At 45.4% G+C, this 20,842-nt stretch overlaps 2 protein-coding genes and 1 non-coding gene across 8 annotated transcripts; 2 read left to right on the top strand and 1 right to left on the bottom strand.

Moving 5' to 3' along the window:
- Window positions 1-419: 419 nt before the first annotated feature.
- On the bottom strand, window positions 420-19,189 carry CNTROB (centrobin, centriole duplication and spindle assembly protein). Of its 5 annotated transcripts, none has more exons than XM_074342277.1 (20): window positions 19,049-19,189; window positions 17,885-18,023; window positions 17,005-17,089; window positions 16,662-16,801; window positions 16,023-16,179; window positions 14,974-15,090; window positions 14,637-14,753; window positions 14,197-14,295; window positions 12,885-13,121; window positions 12,408-12,554; window positions 6,246-6,379; window positions 5,539-5,664; window positions 5,177-5,339; window positions 4,040-4,298; window positions 2,720-2,874; window positions 2,391-2,454; window positions 2,044-2,214; window positions 1,773-1,905; window positions 1,205-1,277; window positions 420-977 (listed from the first exon to the last, which is right to left on the bottom strand). In XM_074342277.1, the coding sequence occupies exons 3-20, from the start codon at window positions 17,086-17,088 to the stop codon at window positions 852-854; spliced, it is 2,502 nt and encodes an 833-aa protein (XP_074198378.1). In that variant the 5' UTR covers window position 17,089; window positions 17,885-18,023; window positions 19,049-19,189; the 3' UTR covers window positions 420-851. The 5 variants fall into 5 exon arrangements, with proteins under 5 accessions (XP_074198378.1, XP_074198376.1, XP_074198377.1 ...); XM_074342275.1 differs by having other exon boundaries at window positions 1,740-1,905; XM_074342276.1 differs by having other exon boundaries at window positions 1,740-1,905; window positions 16,662-16,743; window positions 19,049-19,183.
- LOC123619935 (U6 spliceosomal RNA) lies at window positions 9,077-9,183 on the top strand. Its single transcript, XR_006728639.1, has one exon. It is a non-coding gene; the product is annotated as a U6 spliceosomal RNA (small nuclear RNA).
- TRAPPC1 (trafficking protein particle complex subunit 1) lies at window positions 19,190-20,842 on the top strand. Of its 2 annotated transcripts, XM_010965935.3 has the most exons (5): window positions 19,190-19,246; window positions 19,357-19,455; window positions 19,605-19,675; window positions 19,997-20,135; window positions 20,432-20,842. In XM_010965935.3, the coding sequence occupies exons 2-5, from the start codon at window positions 19,357-19,359 to the stop codon at window positions 20,558-20,560; spliced, it is 438 nt and encodes a 145-aa protein (XP_010964237.1). In that variant the 5' UTR covers window positions 19,190-19,246; the 3' UTR covers window positions 20,561-20,842. The 2 variants fall into 2 exon arrangements, with proteins under 2 accessions (XP_010964237.1, XP_045380764.1); XM_045524808.2 differs by lacking the exon at window positions 19,190-19,246 and having other exon boundaries at window positions 19,276-19,423.

The raw sequence follows: 20,842 nt of genomic DNA on the forward strand, positions 1-20,842 counted from the left end.
TTCTCTTTGTTCATTTTGGTACTAGGATGGAAGTTTTCACAAACATGTCTTTTTTTCTTGCCAGAGCTCTAGTCTTTTACACATGTTTTAAAGCCACGAGAGTGAAGAGTACAAGGGGGAGGGTATAGCTCAGTGGTAGAGTGCATGCTTAGCATGCACAAGGTCCTGGGTTCAATTCCCAATACCTCCTCTAAAAATAAATAAACCTAATTACCTTCCCCCACGCCAAAATAAAATAGTTAAATAATACAATAATAAAAATAAATGAAATATTTTAAAAAGAGTGACGATTACAGCATAATATACAGGCTGGCTGGGGCAGAATCTGTCCATCAGAATCCTACTAATGCAATCTGGAAGAACTACCTGTTCCTTAAAAAAGAGAAAACGGTTTCCCAACAATCAAATTTTTACTCAAATTCTTTATACAATAACTTACTCTTTTATTAAAAGTGTTTTTCTGGTTATGAAGTCATACATTCTTGTTCTAGAAAAGTTGGAAAATACAGAAATGTATATAAAGAAGGAAACAGGAATCACCCATAATTCCCCTATGAGCCAGAGCCAGTCACGCTTCAACACCGAGCCTGGGCTCACTGAAACTTCTCAAACTCAGCCATGGACAGTTTTCTTTCAAAGCATTCATGTCTTTTCCCACAGAATATAAAACAGAAACATACAAAAAACATACCCAAATAGAATAAAATGAGTTTTTTCACAAAGTTTTTTTCTTATAAAACCTACGTTTTCCAAATTTCTATGAGTCAGAGACTCTTATACAGACTATTGAGCATTTATTAAAATAATAATAAAAAGAAGAAGAAAACAAAGAAGAGGAGAAGGCAAGGGGCTTATCTCCAGATTCCCCCCCGACTCCGCGCGCTACCAGGGGCCGGGTGCCCACTTTTTTTCCGAGCTGGAGGCTTTTCAGTCTTAGGGGCTGTAGCAAGGCGGCGAGGGAGAGCCTGGGAGGGAATCTGAGAGTTGAGGGAAAAGAAGGAAAACTCAGTGTCGTGTCCTCTCAGTCCCCCACCATTGAGGAAAGGTGTTGTGCGTTGGGAGGGCCAGAACTGGCACAGGGCAAGGACCAAGACACAGAAAATGGAACAGGGATGGAGGGTTCAGGCGATGGAGTGTGCGAAGTGGAGGGACGAGTCAGTGAGAGCCCTTCCACCCACCTCGCCCCTGCCCTACTTTCCCTCACCTCTTTCCGGGGGATCTCACCCAAGCGGGAGTCTGTGTTCCTTCTGGGGACATCATCCCCTCGGCTGTCAGTCCTGCCATGCAAATCAAGGGATGAGGATGGGGGAGCTGGTCCTCCCACTCTCCCCAACACTGGGTGGAAGAACTATTCCCCAGTTCTGTCTCTTAAGAATAAGAACAAACAAACAAGACAAACCCAGGGATCAAATACGAGGAGACATTAGTGGAATCAAATACTGACATACTAGATGGTCACAATCTAGGATTCTGAGTTCTGAGCCGCAGAATAAATAAGAAAAAATTAAGGCAGAAAGACATGAAGAAGAGATTTTTCTTTTAAGAAACAACAGAAAGGTAGAAACAAAAGAGAGGTGGGAAGAAGTGAGAGAGGGAGGAAGAGGAGGAGCCACTGATCTGCATCTCACCCTCATTTCTTCCTCAGAAAAGGACAAACGATGCTACTCAGTGGACAACATGCACACTCCACTCTTCCCTGCCTGACCCATCTGCCTGCCCACAATCCAGATTCCATGCACCTAATCTTTCCTCCCGTCCCTCCAGGCTGGTACCCGCTGTGTTCCAGCCTCTTCAGGTAGAGCAGCAGATCCTCCGCAGGCAGCGCCCCCCAGCCTCGAGCTTGATAGAGTCGCAGCAGCTGAGATACCTCCATCAGCTGCCTCGAGGATGCGAGCCCATCTCCACCTGAGACACATCAGTAAAGGTCTTCATCCCAGAGCCTCTCCCCAGGCCGTGTCCCGTCTCTCCGAATCCCGGAGGGCCTTCAGTTGCAGGTACCAGCTCTACGCCTGAGGCCTTCCCTTATCTGCCGTGACCTCTTACCTCTCTCTGGGGAGCCACCGCGGGGACCACCGCTCTGTGACTGGGCTGAGGGAAGCTCATGGACCCGGAAAAGACTGGACGCCATGGCTAAGGGCACTTTAGTTTTATGGACGGGGGGTGGGAGGCGTGGCACCTGAGGGGCTTCCTCCCAAGTTGGGACAGTCAGAGGACCTAGCACAAGGAAAGAGATTCAAGATCAGAAAATGGGACAAACAGCCAAGGAAGTCCTGCCACCTTAGCCTTCATGAAGCTTTGTCTCCTTTGCCGGCTCCTACAACGCCATCCCTGATAACCAGCTCCCACCTCTTCCAGCCCCAGCCCCGACCTTCTTCAGAGCTGACACTCACCAGACTTGGTGGGCAGCAGGTCGGCAGAGGGGTTCTCGTTGCTCGGGGGTGCTGTCTCCAGCAGCTGAGGGGACAAGACAGTAAGGTTCCCTGAGGACTGATGAAGAAAGAGACCTCTGTGTCTTGGGAGAGTAAGAGCTCGGACTGGTCACCTAAGTTCCAGAAGGGACTACCGTAGTAAGAATAAGATGGGCTGGGAGAGGCAGAAGCTAGGTGGAAGGTTTAGTCCTAAAAGGTGGACGAAGCCACAGTGCAGGACTCCCAGAGCAGAAAGAGGAAATGAGGAAGGGGTGGAGATAACAAGGTGGCACAGGTGGGCCCTCTCTTACCTGCTGCAAAAAATGCTTGAGGCCCTGAAGCTGGGAAGCGGGCGGCAGCCCTTGCTTTAGGAAGCCATCCCTGTCGGACCCAGCATCTTCCTCAGGGAACGGCCGTTCAGCCCTGTGATCGGGATGGAAGGTTCCGACTGCAGAGAAGGCCTCCGCTGTCAAGTGAAACAAGGGTGTGTGTTGTAGAGGGAGGGGGCCCCTCCACAAATCAACTCACCAAATGCCTGGAAGGAAGGAGCCTATTTAGTGTAAGCAGAGTATCACAACTAGGAGAAGATGATCAAAGTAGAAAACAGCTGGAGAGGGAAGGGTTGACAGGAACTGAAAGATGGCACAGCTGAATTCTGCGACAGAAGTGCAGACCGGGGAAAGCTGTGGTGCTCAGACTCTGAGTAAGTAAATGCCACCACAGCACAGAATGGTTTAAGATCAATATAGTTCCCTGTGCAGGACAGAAGAAACTTGTACTTCTATTCTATATATAGTAATTAGTATCTGCGAATCTCGAACTTTCAATTTATCCCTTCCCACCCCTTTCACCTCCGGTAACCACATGGATATGAAAATAAATATATGTACGTGTATGTATGACTGAAGCATGCTGTACACGAGAAATAGACAGAACATTGTAAACTGATACTTTCTCAATTTAAATAAGTAAATAAGTAAGTAAATAAATAAATAAATAAAATTAAAAGTAAAAATCAATAGACTTGTTCCGGATCCTTCACTGGATCATGCGCTCATTCTTATTTTGACCTGGGTTGTCATATTTACAACACACAGAGCACCCCATCCACCTGTCACAGGGGTGGCCACCACTCAAGGTCAGCTGATCCAAGGGATGGTTACTAACCCATCAGATTGCCTCTCTTTAAACTGGATCTAAGAAACAGAGACACCAATGTCTCTGCAGGGTTGTCTAGAGTCTCGGCTGGAGTCAGAGTCACAGCTGCTCAAGCGAACCAAAGTTGTGAGAGCAAGAACCAGAATGAGAGAGGGCTGGTCGACCAAGAGGAAGGAGCAGATGCCCGGATGGCAGAGTCTAGAGCCCACACAGGCCCAAAGAGAGGAGGAACAGCTGCCCCAGTTCCTGGCAGCATCCCTGATGCCAACCCCAGTTCTCATTAAGCAGAGATACATCACATTTCTCACTCCCTTTACTTGAACCAACTTGAGTGGATTTCTGCTCCTTGCAACTTATGGTCACTAGACATCTGGGAAACTAAATGCTCAAGTCTCGGACAGAAAGGAAGCTAGACAAGAGGGAGCAAATCAGTGTGTGTAAAGGGAACCCCAGTAACTTCCGTCCCCAGTCACCTGAGGATGAAGTGAGATCAGGCTTTGGCTCTAGGGGCTGGAAGGAATGCTGGCTCTGGAAAGTGGGGCCCAGCAGGAGGCTAAGATCTGGGGAGGGGCTGCAGAGAACAGGCGGCACTCCAGGCAGCTCTTCCCTTGCTTCCCGGCTCTGCTGCAACACTGGCTTTAGGGCCACAGCCACAGGGGGCACAGTCCACATCCTCCTCTCCCCCTTCTCCGGTTCCTGAGGCCCAGGGCTGGATGGGCTGACTGGAGGAACCTGGGCATGAGAGAGAGTGCATTTGAAGAGTCAAGACACAGTACAGATGCTTTAATAGGATTACAAATTAGCATAGTGTCCTTAAAAGGAGATCTGGGGACATTTACCAAATTTCTATCAAATATTAACATGCTTATTTTTCATCTTACAATTCCATTTCTAGAAATTTTATACATATACTTGTATGAAGACATATATTCATGATACTGCTTGCAGCACTGTTTGCAGAAGCAAAATATAGGAAGCAAATTTAATGTCTACCAATAGGCACTTGGTTAAATAAAAAGTCATATAACCGTGAATGGAAGGCTACTGTTTGGGGGCGGGGGAGGCACTCAAGACACAAGGAACAGTGGCTGCTTCGGTGGAGGGAGGGACTGGGAGAAAGAGATGCCAGCATAGTGTGGAGATCACTTTTCACTGTGTGCATTTTTGAACAGTTTTTTTAAAACCATGTGCATATTATTATCTATTCCAAAAATTATTTTAGCTCATAATAAACATTTAATAATTAAAAGAAGGAAGTAGGTGATGCCAATATGAGGATTAAGGGTGAGAATCCCAACCAATTTCTGGCCCTGACCATCATAATTCATTCAGTTGCCCTTTGGCAAAACTAGCACCACATGTTACTCACCACCTCTTGGGCAGAGAGAAGGAAATTATGCCCAAGGCAGTGGAGCCAGTCTGAGTGAGCTATGGCCATGGCAAAAAGACTTATTTGGATGAAACAGTTATTTTTTGCAGAAGTCCATGGACATCTTTCCTAACGCAGGTCCCAGGAACTGAACTACAGGCTTCCCTTGGGAGGGAGCTAGATTTCCACATAAAGGATCAAAACACAGCTCTGAGCAGCTTGGGTCAAGGGCGAGGCCTACCGCGGGGTTGGGCGGCAGGAGAGGGGTGCTGAGCAGCTGGTTTGCCTCCTCCCAGTGGGCCTGCAGCATGGCCTGCAGTCGCTCCACCAGCTCCACCCGCTGCTCCTCTAGCTGCTGGTTCCCACTCTGCAGTTCACGCACTCGTGCCTGCTCCCGGGCCAGTCTAAAGAGAAGCCAGAGGGGTGATGTGGGGCCTTGGAGAAAGCAGAGACTCGGACAACAGGAAGAGTCAGAAGGGAAGGTGAGATGTGAAATTCTGAAAGGAGCTGGGCCCGTGCAGAAAGGACAGGTCTCAGGGGAGGCAACTTGTCATCATTCCCACGGAGGCTGAGGCCTAACAGGGATGCTCCAGGGACCGGTACCTGAGCTCATAGTCCTGAGCCACCTGCTGCTGCCTTTCCTCTCGTTCTGCCATTTCCACCTTGAACTGAGCCAACTGGGTGGACAATTCCTGCTGGTGCTGTCCATTCAGCTCCTGCAGCTGCTTCCTGAGGGGACACAGGTGAGAAATGAGGACTGAGTCTGGAGACAGGAGAAGTAATCAAACAAGGGAAAACCAGAATGTGTGCCTGTGAGAGTCAGCCAGCCAGCCGGCCAACCTGGGCCTGGCACAGGGGGGTTCAGGAAAGAGGTAAGGACAGCTGGTGTCTTAGGATGAGTTCCCCAGAGGCAGAGACTGAGGTGAGGATTTATGGGGAATGATTCAATTAAGAAGCATTTCCAGAAAAAAACTGGGAGGGGAGTAGGCAGAGGAGGCTCAATCCCACAGGGTAATTCTGGAGATGCTGTAGGTCACAGCTTAGCATTGTGCCCATCAGGGGCTAGGGAGCTGGAAATTTTTATTCCTGTACCCACCAGTTATTGGTTAAGTGCTGCTTCCAGTGGGATGAAGACTGAAAATTCCCAAGCATGTCTGGCTCTCCCTGTGAACCCAAAGGCAGCTCTCTCACAGAGAGACTGACAGGGCCGGTGTGTTGGAAAATGGCAAAGGGGTCTGAGAGGGTTTGGGCAGGGCACCAACACCAGCTGCTGCTGGGGGGACAGGCAGCACCCCTCCAGCCCGGGGTACCTGTGATGCTCCCTCAGGGAGGCTGCTTGCCGCAGGCTGCTCTCCTGAGCCTGCGCCAGCCGCTCTGTCACTCGCTGCTCCAGCTGCACGGCCAACTCCGACTCCATCTGGATCCGCTGGCTTTCATACCGAGCCTGGGGGTAAGGGGAGGTGGGGTAATAGCTCAGTTCTGTTTGGCTTAGAAGAGGATGGAGGATACAAGGTAGACAAAAAACCCACATACCAACATTCCCTCATAAGCCTAAGGGATCAAGAACAAGAATTCTGCCACAAGGAGTGGAAGAGGTTTCCTTTCCTCATTAAGGTGCTCACACCTTATATGTATACAAAAGTAAAAATGACTTTGGACCAAAAAAATGTTGTTTTTTTTTAACCAAAAGAAATGATAGGTAGAACAACCAAGTCTGTTACCATGTCTGAGATAACACATGCAGTATTTCTAGCGCAGCTCCTGAAACCCCCCCCGGGACAGGGGTTCAATAAATGTCCGCGTTCCTTCCTCCTAAAGCAGAATCGTTGTCTCTGTTTTCTCACCTCATATTCTTTCTTCAACTCACTGACATTTCCACTCACAACTAAGAACTTAATTTCTAAATCTCACAGTGGTTATTTCTCAGTCTTTTATCTTACATGATTTCACTGCAACACCTGCCTTTTTCCTTCTAAAATCATTTTTCCCTTCACTCCCATGGGACCAGCAGCCCTGCATCTCATCCTGTCCGACTGTTCCTCAGTCTTGGCTGATTGCTTCTCCTCCAGCTGCCCATCAAAGCCAAATGCTTCCTTGAGTTCTGGCCTCAGTTTTCATTCTGGCCATATGCTATCATTCTACATCACTGATGCTTTTAGGCCTTTTTTTTTTTTTTTTTTTTTTTGCTACCATATATACCTTAAAACCCTTTCTAAATCTCTCTCTTTAAACTGGACTTTCTTCTAAGCTTTAAGCCCATATACCCAGAAATCTACCGAATAGCTCAAATAAAACACATCTAAAAGTGAGCTCATTTGTTTTTCTACCCTAAAACCTTCTTTTGCTGTATTTCCTGCCTGAGTTAATGGCACCTCTCTCCACTGAAACACCCAAGCTATTTGAAAAAAGTGGAACGAGAAAAAAATAGTAAATCTAAAATATGACAAGAAAGAAGAAAATAAACACTGAATAGGCAAGACAAAATAAGATAGAAAGTTAAGACATAGATTCAGCTATGAATAAATTAAATTAATGTTCTAGCTAAAAGGCAAATATATAATGGTTGAAGTAAAAAGGTTAGAAAAATATTTGTCAGGGAAACTCTAAAACAAATGCTTGATTGAAACATGCTGTACACTAGAAATTGACTCAACACTGTAAACTGACTATACTTCACTAAAAAAAGAATGCAAAATAAAGACTAATATAGATCTAGTAATGTAGGCAAAAATAGACTCTAAGGCAAAAAGCCTTATAAGAGATAAAGAGAGTAATCACAAGGATAAAACATTCAGTTTACCAGGAAAGATACAGCAATTTTTTAAATTATATGCATCTAATAACCTCAAAAAGTATAAAGCAAAATCTGACAGACTACAAGAGAAACAGACAAATCCATACTCAGTGAGATTTTAACAGAAAAAAATAAAAAAGAACATAATGGTTTTTTTTTAAGAACATAATGATTTAGACAGCATAGTTAACAAACTAGACACAAAAAGAAATACTCACACAAAATTGCACCAAGCCACTATAAAATATATATTTTCAAGCACACATGAAATGTTTAGAAAACCTGACCATATATTAAGGCATAAGTCTGAATAATTTTCAAAAAATTTAAATAATAAAAATAGCATATTCTCTCACAATGTCCACAAGAAACTCTCAAATGATGGGGATGGGACAAGAAGAAAGAGAAAAGGGAGTGGTGGGGAAAGAGAGAGAGAGAAGTGCAGAGACAACAGACAATGCAGCAAAAATGTCAACTGGTGAATCTTAGTGTATTCATTATACTTACTATTCAAGCAACATTTCTTTAAGTAGAAATATTTCAAAACAAAAAGGTAGGTGGAATACATATATGTAAGTAATTTTTTAAAAAGACCCTGCTCTCTAATCACAAACAGATAAGCTATAAATCAATAATAAAAAACACCCTATAGTTTGGAAATAACCCAGGAGATCAGAAAGTTAATTATATAAAAAAACAGTATTATTCAGAACCAAACAATAAAGAAACTATCACACAGGATAAGTTACAGGATCAGTACTTATGGAGAAATTTAGAAGAGAAGGCTGAGAAAATGAACAAGTAAGCATTCGTGTTAAGAAGATTTTTTTAAAGAATAGCAGAATAAACCAACATAAGGAAGGAAATAAAGTACAGGAAGGAAAAAATAGAAAAAAAAAGATCAACAAAGCCAAAAGTTAATTCTCTGGAAAATAAATTCAATTAAACCACAAGTAAGACGGTTTTAAAAAAAGAGGATGAGAGGATGACACAAGTGAATAATATCCAGAATGAAAAAGTAGAAAAGATGCCATGGACATTAAAAGGTTAAAATTATGAACAACTTTAAGTCAACAGATTACAAAATATAGACTAAATATATATAGAGAGAGAGCACCAAAAAAATTCAAGAATAAATAGAAAGCCTAAATATTTCTATAAATATTAAAGAAACAAAGTCAGTAATCAAATATCAAGTATTCAAGAAATACATTAAATCTAACCTTACAAACTATTTTGAAGTATAAGAAGAGAGGGATTAGATCATGTTTCTAGTACTGGCAGATTAAGTTATCTAATGCTGAACAAAAACAAACAAACTGAATAAAATACTAAAAAATACATCTAGTGCTCGCTTCGGCAGCATATATACTAAAATTGGAACAATACAGAGAAGATTAGCATGGCCCCTGCGCAAGGATGACACGCAAATTCGTGAAGCGTTCAATATTTAAAAAAAAAAAAAGAAAAAAAATCTATATCTATATCTATATCTATATCTATATCTATCTTCCTAAAAAGCATCAAAGAGGTAACGAAACAGTATGGAATTACTAGGCCAAAGTAAAGGAAAAATGGGAGCCTGGCCAGGTTACAAGTGTGGTAGATAGCCATTTTTACCTTGGGGTTATCTGCCTATCCTAGGAAATTGAAACCTTTGTTTTGACTGCCTTTCAAAAGCAAATGAACAGAAATCAAAGGCCAAGGCCCACTTCAGTTACAGAGTCTAACTGGAGATACTCCCCACAAAAAAACCTGAGATTTCAATGAGCTTCACCCTCAGAGTGAAGGTGAACCTGAGTGGAAGAGTACATAAAATTAAAGCTCAGTTTGAATCACCCAGGAATCCCAACCTGGAAAGTTTGGTTTAAATTGATCCTGGACTTACAGTGTCTTTCAGGGCTTGGTAGAAGCAAATGCAAATTTTCTCTGGAGCAAAATACTTTCATTATAGGCCTCAAATTATGACTATGATTTTTCAAATACAAGGTCCAGCACACAGTAAAAAATTAACAGGGCCTAAAGAAACTAAACTCCATGGGAACCAGCAAAAACAAGGGACAATAGAAAAGGATCCTCAAACACTTCAGAAATTGGAATTATCATCTATAGATAATAAAACAGTTTAAAGTAATCAAAGGCAAACTTGAAAATATCAAGAACAAGAAACTATGAGAAATAAAGATTTGAAAATAAAAATAATAGTAGTTTGTAAAATAAAAAATATAATAAATGAAAATTTAAACTCAATGAGTGGATAGAACAGTAGATTAGACAAAGTTGAACAGAGAATTGGTGAACTGGAAGACAAGAAATTATCCAGAGTGAACATGAAAATACAAAAGATGGAAAATACAAAACAGAGGATGAGCAACATAGATACAGGGAAAGGGGCTCAAATATACTCAATCAGATTCCAGAAAGAGATGGCAGAGATAATGGAGGAGAAATGATATGCAGAGATAATGACAGAATTTTCCAGAATCGAAGAAAGACAACTTCCACTTATGCAAGAAGACTAAAGAATCCCCAAAAGAATTTCTTTTCTTTTCTTTTTTTTTTAAAATACATGAACCACACCCCAGTAAACCTGATAAAAAACTACAAAGAGAAAGTTTCAAAAGCAAGAGTGGTCAACTGAGAGCTGACTTCTCAACAGCAATAATGGAAGCCAGAATGATGTTCTCAGTATGTTGGAACAACTGCCAGCCTAGAATTTTACACCCAGGAACTATTTCAAAAATGAATGTGAAATAAAGACATTTTCAAAAGCGAATTAATAAATGAATAGATGAATGAATGAAGAAAGAAAGATGGATTTTGCCACCAAGTAGAACATGCCAGACAGAAGGTCTGAGTTCAAAGAAGGGAAGAAAAGCAAAGAAAGTAGTAAATTATGTGGATACCTCTAAATGAATACTGACTTTATAAAACAAATTAATAATGTCTCATGGTGGTTTTTTACTTTTAAAAAATAGAATTAAAAAAAAAAGAGTGATCATAAAAAGAAAAAAGGAGTAATGTCACACAGAGTAGGAAACATCAGGGGTCAGTCCTTACACTAAAACAACCATTAAGCTCAGAAAAAACTGTCAAAATCAACTATTTGGGAATTCTGAAACCTGATCAGATGCCTAAAGCAACCAGGAGAGTGCTTGTTGAAGGAAGAGGCTGCTGAACTTTGGTAAGAGAGCTGCATGCGTGAACCAGCTACCATCCCCCATCTGTGTTACTAGAGTGGCTGCCTGAAGCAAGGGGAGTAAGGACCTTATCCTCCAAAAATGTGGGACTGCAAGTCTTGGTCAGTCTGGAAGTTCCCTGAGGAACCAGAGAGGACAACTGCCTTTGCTTTAAGCTCCTTGGGCTACAGAGACTTCTCTGGTTCCATCCATCAGAAGATTTAAAGAGACATATATACTCTTTTTAAAAAATTTTTGGGGCAAGGGGAAGGGGAACCCAGACATTTAAGAAAATCTGTTAGGTCACAAGATAATCACAGAGATAATGGAACAGAAATGTCAATTACCACACACAACAAGAAATACTATTTGCAAAAACCATTTGGAAAAGTCACTATACAAATAGATGGCTGTGGCCATCAAAATAAATCCCTGAGGAGGGAAAGAATATGATTTCCAGAGTTACTACAGTACTCAAAATACCCAGATTTCAACAAAAAATTATAAAACATGCAAAGAAATAGGAAAATATGCCTCATTCAAAGAAAAAAGAGACTCTAACAGGAACTCTCCCTATAGAAGCCCAGACATTGGGATTACTAGTCAAAGACATTAAATCAAGAGTCTTAACTATGGACACTATATGGACAACAAACTAAGGGAAATCAGAACAATGTAAGAACAAATAGGAAGTGTCAATAAAGAGATAGAAATTATAAAAAGGAACAAACAGAAATTCTAGAGCTGAAAAATACAATTGATGATATAAAAAATTCACTACATAGTACTATGTACCTACTAGAATAGCCAAAATCCGGAACACTGACACGCCAAATGTTGGTGAGAATGTGGAACAACAGGAATTCTCATTCATAGGTGTTGGAAATACAAAATGGTACAGTCACTTTGGAAGACACTATGGTGATTTCTTACAAAACTAAAGGATAGGTAACTATCCTTACCACATATCCAGCAACCACAACTACTAGACAGACTCCCCAGCTAGCTGGTGAGCTCCCTGTTGGCCAGGACTGTTCCCAGTTCCTAACTCAGAGCTTAACATAGAGGGGCCTTCAACAGGCTTACTGAATGCACGCGTTCACACACACAGCTAGCGCCAGTTCAGGGGACACAGCAGCTTATAAATTGCTACTGAACTGTTTACTAACGTCTTTGCCCTTGGCCCTCCATGATAAATGAGTCTCCATGTGGTCAGTCCTCCAATTCAATGGGCGAGGTGAAAAGTAAAGAGTGTGTTTTTTCAAACACTGGCCTCACTAACTCAGAAACTGGGTATCTCCTTAAGTCAATCATTAATAAGGAAAAAAGTCTCTTAGAAACTCATTAATTTGCCCTTTACACACAAAAAAACAGAGGTCCATAAAGGTCAAAATTCTAGTTAGAAATGGGAGCGTCTGCCATGACTCCTAAAAGTCCCTCTGCCTCAGACCCACTTCTCCTCACCAGGAATGCTCCTCAGGAGCCCTCTGCCTCCTGACCTGCACCAGGCTCATCTCCAGCTGCAGGGCATCTCTCTCTCTGCGAGCTGTATCCAGGTCTCCTTCCAACCGCCGCACCTCAGACTGCACCAAGGCCAGCTGCTGCTGCGCCTCTCGGGCTGCCTGCGACTCCCTCTGGGTGTTCCCCTAAGAAAGGGAAATCAAACTGAAGTTCGTACCTCACTTCCTGTCTCCTGGTTACCTCAATTCCCCGATTCATCCTTCCAAACCCTAAAACCCAAGCTTCTTCTCTCTTCATATTTGACCTATTTCCTGATATCTCTGTTTAATCTCACCCTTCGGCCTCCCATGTATTTGATGCCCCAGACCTTCCTGCAGGCCCTACACTCTCAATCTTCTCTCCCACATACAGTTCTTCCCTCTCCATCCCAGTCCCTGTGCCGCATATTCTGACATCCACCTCATTCGATTATTTTGTCCCTAACCTGTTCCCCATTCTCCAGCTGCCGCTTTTACCTTCTCCCTTTCCAGCTGAGCCTGGCTCTCCTCCTGCAGTGCCTGGTAGCGTTCCTTAAGCTGACGCTCTTGCTGGGCCCGGGTCTGCCGCTCTTCTTCTAGGGCCACCTGAAGGGTCTCCAAGAGTCGACGCTCACTGAGTTGCCCAGCCCGAGCCTCATCCCGTTCGTCCTGCAGGGCCCGGCACTGCTGCTGTTCTAGCTCCAAGCTCAGGGTTAGCGCTTGCCTTTCCTCTTCCTATAGCCCCATGAGGAAACCAAGATCCTTAGCATGTCCTCAAGAGACCAGCAATCTGCCCCTCACCCCCATACAATGTGACCACTGAGAATTACATCCATTAAAATGCAACACTTAACAAGCCTGCAGGATTATAATGTAGTAAATAAGAGCTTCTGTTCCAGAATTAGGTAGATCTGGGTTCAAATCTCAGATGAATCCCAGCTCTGCATTTACTATGTGTTCTCAGGCAGACATCCTAATCTGTAAAATGGGCATAACAGTACAGTCTACTGTATGAGGATTAAAGTTAAAAGCATATGAAATTGACACAATATTGTACTTCAATTAAACAAAAGATTTATAAAGCATATGTAAAGCATGTAGCAGAGTGCCTGGCATGTAGTAAACACTCAACATACAATAGCGATCACCATCATCATCAAAAGAAATTCCAGAAAGACTAGAAAATCCAGCCTACACCCACGCACTAGCCAATCGGCAGCCATCATCAGCACTCTTTTTTTGTTTTGTTCTGTTTTATTTTGTTTTATGAGGGAGAGGTAATTAGGTCATCAGCACTCTTGGATGTAGCCTGTTAAGAATACAAGTAACAGCATGCATGTAGCAAGCATGTGTCATGCATGCAAGAAATTCTAAACCTGGCTACTAATTCATAGGGGTAATCATCTTATCATTTCAGCAATTAGAAACTTGCTCATCCCATACCATTTTTGGCTATGCCCTAGACCAGAGTTCCCAAACCTGGCTGAACAAAATCACCTAGAAAATTCCTGAAAATACTTAGGTTCCCCAACCTCCTATATATCAAAACCTCTGGGAAAAGGTCCCAGAAATCTATATTTTACAATAATTCCACAGATAATTTTAGTGCAGGTACAATTTGCAGAGTCTTTCAAACTTACTTTGAAAGAGCTCACTTTCTATAGTGTATCTAGCAGAACTAGCAGAACTAGACGCACACTTTGCCCTGGTGCATCTCAAATTATGAACTCCCACAATCCACCAAAACCCCATATCCCTCTCAAAATAGTTAACAGCCTCTACTGGAATTAACCCTGCCCAGCGTTCTCACCAGGGTCTCTCTTTCCCGTTGCTGCAGTCTGGCACTTTCCTGCTCACGATTCAGGGCCTCCACGGCCTCAGAAAGGCTTTGTTCCAGGCGGGTTACTGTCTTTCGGGGAGAGAGGAATGCAGGACAGAGGAACTGAGGGGAATCCCTGTACATTATATTTCAAAAATAATTAACAACGTAAACTTTAAAGGCAAGAATTAACTAAATGACTTGCAGGCCAAAGAGAAGACCATGTGGTGTGAGGAAAACTGGGAAGATGATCAATGATGCAAGTTTCACAGCAGAAACAGTGAAGGGAGAAGAAATGGGAGAACTGTCAGGCCCACTACTGCAAGACTGAGGTCAATCTGTTGCTAACCCTGATTCCAGAGCCATTTCTACCCTCTTCCACCCAGCCATCAGTGACTAGGTTCTAATGCCGCGTGATCCAGGTTGCCCACCTCCTGCTGCTTGCTTCTAGTGAGTTCAGCGGCCTGGCGTTCCTCCTGGAGTCCCCGAAGCACCTCTGTCCGCTCAGCTTCATGCCGGTTCCAGCCCTCCACCACGCGGGCCAGGGTCTCAGGAGAGGAAAGTCAGACAGAATTTCAAGTAATTTTTTTGCCCTCTTTCCGCCCACAGGAGCAGGGTCAACAGCCACCTTCTCCCAGTAGTCAGCAAACCTACCCCACACCCAGCTCCTAAAGTGAACAAAGAAACACTGGGTGGACTCCCCCTATTCACTATTAACTGGTGCCCCACCCCATGGAGAGACCCACCCACCTTCCGCTACCCTGGCACCTTGTCCAGTTGTTCAATCATGATATCTTTCTTGCGGTCGGCAGTCACAGCCACGGCTAACTGTTGCTGAAGCTCTAGCACTCGGGTCTGCAGGCTCTGAATGTGGCGCTCACAATGCTGAAAAGAAGGGTGGGGAGTCTAGGTGTTACTATCCTTAGTCTGACCAAAGCACCAAACTTTCCAGCATCTCTATGGGGAAATGGGCTGGAGACAGGGAGCCTGGGTCCCAAGAACAGAATAGGTTTGGAGCAGGAGAATCAGGAATTCTGGAGCAGGAACCTTGAGGCCTGAGACCTCCAACATCTTCTTAGGCCACCTCATGAAGCAGGGGCTTAGCTTCCAGGCTCTTCCCTTTCCCAAATCTTCTGAGAAAAATTTCCAAGGACCTTTTGGCAGGGCTGCAGCAGCCCACGCTGCAGAGTGGGAAGTTATTCCTGCCTTAAGAAGCTTATTGGACACAATGATTCAATAGAACAAGGAGAAAGGGGAGAACCTTTCATTCATGCCCCGGCAGTTTAAAATAGAGGAAGAGAGGGTTTCAAAAATGACAGCACAGCCAACGATTTCAACTTTTCCTCTGTCTCGTCCCTCTCTGTCCCTTTCAGACAGGCTGGGGCTCAGAGAGATAAAGCTCATTATTTCACCGATAGCTATAAAAGCTTTGCACAAGCCAACAAAGTTGGTTGTTCATTCACCAAACATGTATGGAGTACTTCTATGTGTTAGGTATAGTCTAAACTTTAGGAGGACAATGCTGAACAAGATATGATATGACCCACATGGAGCTTAGATTTTAGAGGGGAGAAACAAACAAGATCTATCAGACTTTCATAACCTATATGAAGGAAATAACAGAATGATCTGAATGAATACGTGGAGGGTCGGTGTACCATTCTAGACAGGATGGTCAAAGAAGGCCTCCCTGAAGAGCCAAGAGCCATGTGTGCAAAGTCCCAGCTGGTAGGCTCTTAACTAACTTTCAGCCCTTTTCAGCACTCGGCCCTATTTCTAATCTTTGCTGCTTTCAGAAGGAAGACTTTATATCTCACCTTGCGACGAGTATGCTCTGAATCCAGTGCATCTCTCAGCCCCTGAAAATCCGGGGGATTGAGTGGGGGCCCTGGCCGAAGGCTGGCATAGCGGGGAAACAGATCCTCCAGGGCTTGGGCTGAGCTAGATGGAGACAAGTCTTGCAGTGGCCGGGTGCTGAGCAAATCAGGTAGAAAATATTAGGGTTGGGAAAGCTTTTGAGATCCACTAGTCCAACTGCGACGTTTTACAAATGAGGAAACTGAAACTCAGGGCAAGAGACTTGCCGAAAGTCAAAAGCTCAGAGATAAGTGACAGGGCCACAGACAGCACACAGGTTCTGTGATTCGCCCTATAGTGCTCCCTCCTCTGTCTCATACTCCCTGAAGTACAAGTCTCAGCAGAAACAAGCTAACTCCTCTGGAGGAGGAAGGACTAGAAGCTGGGAGAAAGCCAGGTACTAGGCAGAAGATACCCATTTACCTGTAGGAGTAAAGGGGATAGAACAGAGGAGAGAAAGGATGAAAACTGAAAGCTAAGTGACAAGCATCTTAGGTCCCTAAGAGGTACAAAAGCAGTAAAGGGAGACTAATGGATAGAGCACTTGGCTTTCCAAGAAAGAAAGTGAACCAGCCAGAAGAACCCCAAGGAGAACTCACTTAAGCAAGGTGGCTGTACAGTCACTGTCAAAGGAATCCTCTTCCCGTCTCTCCGAGTCAGCGCTTGGAGTAGGGGCATCCCCTGCAGGCAGCCAGAGGGATCCACAGGCAGGGTCAGGTAAGGATGGGAACAGGGACCACTTGAAGGAGAAGAGAGGAGAGGTCCTTCCTTTCCACTTTACCCTCTCCTCCCACCCCTCTCCCAAAGAACTGGGGCCTTTCCTCCTGAAGTCTCTTTTCTCAGAGGTCTAGGTCCCCAGCTCACACATACTCCACTTCCTTTCTCTACTTTTTCTCATCCCTTAAATCTAGGTTCTCCTCTATAGGCAAGGGGTTTACTCACGATAGGCCACATCACGTGAAGTTTGGAGCATGCTCTGGAGTTGACCCCGAACACTTTCCATCTCAAAGATATGCCTGGAACCATCCTAGAAAAGAGCCATGTGGAAATCAGATGTAATAATCCATATTCTACCTACTGCCAGGGTAGATGGCATCCACTAACCTCTAAAGCCCAATAATTTTTAATCTAGCACCTGGGAAAGCAAGAAAAACAGAACTGACCCAATAAGAAACTCAAATGTTCACAGAAGCCAGACAAGTAGCATAAATGAATTAACTGGGCACCTTAAGACAAGAATGGTGAGGATTCCTGCCAGCTAGACAGCAAGTCCCTTTCCCCTATCTAAAGACTCTGCAGTCCATGGCTATCAGTTTTTCAAACTCTGGGAGGCTTAACTAGTCTGCAAATTGGTTATGACACCTGTTCTATCCAACACTATCTTCTCTGTAACACGTATAATTGATTAAACTATGTTTTAATGACTTAAATGCCAAATTTTGAGCTATACAATCAAAATAGTTTTGAGCTGGAAGGATCTTAGCCTATGTTGCTGCTATCCTTAAGTCCCTAGTTGCCTCCTGGGATGAAGAAACCTTATCCTCACTCCCAGCATCCATGTCCCAATCAAAGCACAGCAACCCATCCCACAGATGTCTCTGGCAAACAAACAATATTAGGAAGTTTCACAATTTTCCAAATTATGGTGGCCCAGGCCACTCTCTCTCTCATAAACATTTGCTCCCAGGCACAAGCATAGCTGACTATGTAGTTAAAAGGAAATTGGAATCCAACAATAGAAGTTCAAGCCTCAGTAAAGCTAATTTTTTTAACCATCCCCAATCCCAAGACCCCAGAGGTCCCCAAGACACATCTCCCTCACCTTTTTCTTCAAGTTGTTCTCCAGTCCAGCCGACAAGCTGCAACTCAGCTCTTGTGCCAAGCCATCTAACACCTCATGAGGAGGTGGGGAGGTGGAGGGTAAATACAGCTGGGCTCGGGCCGTGGTCTCTGCCTGACGACTGAGGTGCAAAGAAGCATAGAGCTGGGAGGTTACTTCAGAGGACACTTGGTTCAGCCCAGGGGCTTCTGATGAATCACTCAGGAGATCCTTGGCCCTGAGAGGTGAGCTGGGGCTGGTAGCTGATGTTGCCATGAGTACAGGGAAGAGACAACTGCAGACAGCAAAGCTGGGAACTCCTGGTTCTGCTTTAGGAGATCCCAGGGGAAAAGTACCAGAAGGAAGATTTGGGAGAAAGGAGGAAGACTCCAAGTGAAGGATCCTTGTTGAATGAAGGTACGGAGGCTTTCTGGTTAGAGGAAAGGTTTCCAAATGTCCCAGAGGCCATGGGAGAGGGCAAAGGATTTTCTTTCCATAGCTCCTGGGAATGGTGGGAAAGAAGGGTGCAGCAAGGAAGGGGTGGGGACAGAAGACCTACTGCGGGGCAACAGCACCACTGCAGTTCCTCTAGAGTGCCCAAAGCTTCAGATCAACCTCTAGAAAAGGCTATCACTGGTCAACCGAGCTCTTAAGTTCTCACACCCAGACTGTGCAAAGTGAAACAGACTCAGACTCAACAGGGGCCTAATTTTCGTCCAGCTGGCTTATCCGCCAGTCACCGGGCTCACGCTCCCCACCTCCCCACAACCCTCCGTCCACGGCACCCGTTCTACCCAGGGTCAACCCTCACATACATCCCTTCCGATCCCTCCTGGCAAGAAAGCCATAGCAAGGCTCCCCAGAATCCCTCCCACCCTATTACCCGCAAAGAATCTTTGTGAACACTCAATCACGCCCTCAGACGTCCGTAAAATGTACAGGGCCTGAAGCCTAGCCTGAGATCCTCTACCCCGACCACACCGTTCCGACTAGTCTCCACACTTCCAGTCCTCAGCCTTGCAATTTGCCAAGGTGGGAACGAGGGATTGCCCTCTTCCTCTAAGCCCCGGTCCAGGAAGACCAAGACACCCCCTTTCTCGCGCCCTTCCCCACACTCAAAACCGTTGGCAGCCTCCCGCCCACCGTCCGTAACCCCGCCTCGCTCGCCTTGATGACGTCACCTGCCCAGGAAAACTCTCCGCGGCTCTCAACTTCTGGCGCCCGAGCCTAAACACGCACGCGCAGATCCGGAAGCCACGATTGGCTGAGGGAGGTATAGGGGTGAAGCTGTAGCGTGAGGACATGGTGGGGGCGGGGCTCCGCGAAACCGGAAGTATCGAATGACGGGCATTCCGAGCAGTTCCGGTGAGTCCGGGGGTTGGGTACCCCTCTGGTTGGAGGGATCTGGGACTGAGAACTGGAGCCCAGGGAGTGTGGGCGGTTCTGCAGCGAGGCTCACATTCTCTGACCTGCAGATGACTGTCCACAACCTGTACCTGTTTGACCGGAATGGAGTGTGTCTGCATTACAGCGAGTGGCACCGTAAGAAGCAAGCGGGGATCCCCAAGGAGGAGGTGATCAGAGGGCCCCGCGCAACCTGGGTGACCTCGCATATCCAAATGCACATAGCCCCAGTCCAGCCCTCCTCTCCAACCCTGGCTCGTTCCCACCCCTGCCCCGTCTCTTTTTAACAACCGAGAACTAACTGCCCCTCTCCCTTCAGGAATACAAGCTGATGTACGGGATGCTCTTCTCTATCCGCTCGTTTGTCAGCAAGATGTCCCCGCTAGACATGTACGTGGAGTCTGAGGGGATGTTGAGGGAAGGAGGGAATTTGGGGGTGGGGGAAACTTTCTGGAGTGGAAGTGACATTGGTCCCCAGAGAGGGTAAGAAGACAGAGAGAGTGCTGAAGCTGGCAGGAACGGTGGTGGGGAAGATCTGAAGCTAGAGGTTGGGTGCAGGAGCTAAATTGAGGGGTGAAGATGGGAGGTGTCTTTACTCACCCAGGCTCCTACAAACGGTTTTGTTTAAAGAGGGAGTCAACCTAGAGTGTATCAGAAGTATCTCTTTGGGAGAGATTACGCTCCCATTCCTTAACATCCTCATCTCTGCAGGAAGGACGGCTTCCTGGCCTTCCAAACTAGCCGTTACAAACTCCATTACTACGAGACACCCACTGGGATCAAGGTTGTCATGAATACTGACTTGGGCGTGGGACCCATCCGAGATGTGCTGCACCACATCTACAGTGCGGTCAGTGCCAGCCCCTTGGACCCTTCCCCTAAAGCCTCAATAGCCATGGCCACTTAGAGTCCCAAGATTCCTTCAGCTTTCCTATCTCAATCCTAATTTATTGTTTCTCTGTTGAAGTCAGTTTTCTTGGGACCCTTTAGGTCCTTATATACTCCCACCACCATTTTCTCCTCAAGGAGGGTTTTCCTCCCAGCCCTTGATCCCCGTGCATTCACATACCCTTGAGGTTATACTAGATTTGGGGTTGAAAACAAGAAGTCTCCAAAGCCTGGCTCTAACACCCTCCCCCTCCACAGCTGTATGTGGAACTAGTGGTGAAGAATCCCCTGTGCCCGTTGGGCCAAACTGTGCAAAGTGAGCTTTTCCGCTCTCGACTGGACTCCTACGTCCGCTCTCTGCCCTTCTTCTCTGCCCGGGCTGGCTGAAGGAAGCACTCTACCTCACTCCTCAGAAGAATCCCTGTCTGTCCGGGGCCCTTCCTAACCTGTTTCACCTGAGGGCTCCCACTGCAAGCCCTGCTGCCCCACCCTCGTCCCAGCCGCCACGGTCAAGCCCCTTGACAGCCCTCCCAGGGGAACAGCCTAAAGCCCTCGCATCAAAGGAAGGCAGGCTACAGGAGTCCTTTCACCTCCAGACCAGGTCCTCTCTCCAGTTTTATCCTCTGTTTGACCCTGCGAGAAGTACAGAATAAACTTTTTGTCACCCTC

Source organism: Camelus bactrianus, chromosome 16 (genome assembly GCF_048773025.1).
Source record: "Camelus bactrianus isolate YW-2024 breed Bactrian camel chromosome 16, ASM4877302v1, whole genome shotgun sequence".
NCBI classification, from domain to species: Eukaryota; Metazoa; Chordata; class Mammalia; order Artiodactyla; family Camelidae; genus Camelus; species Camelus bactrianus.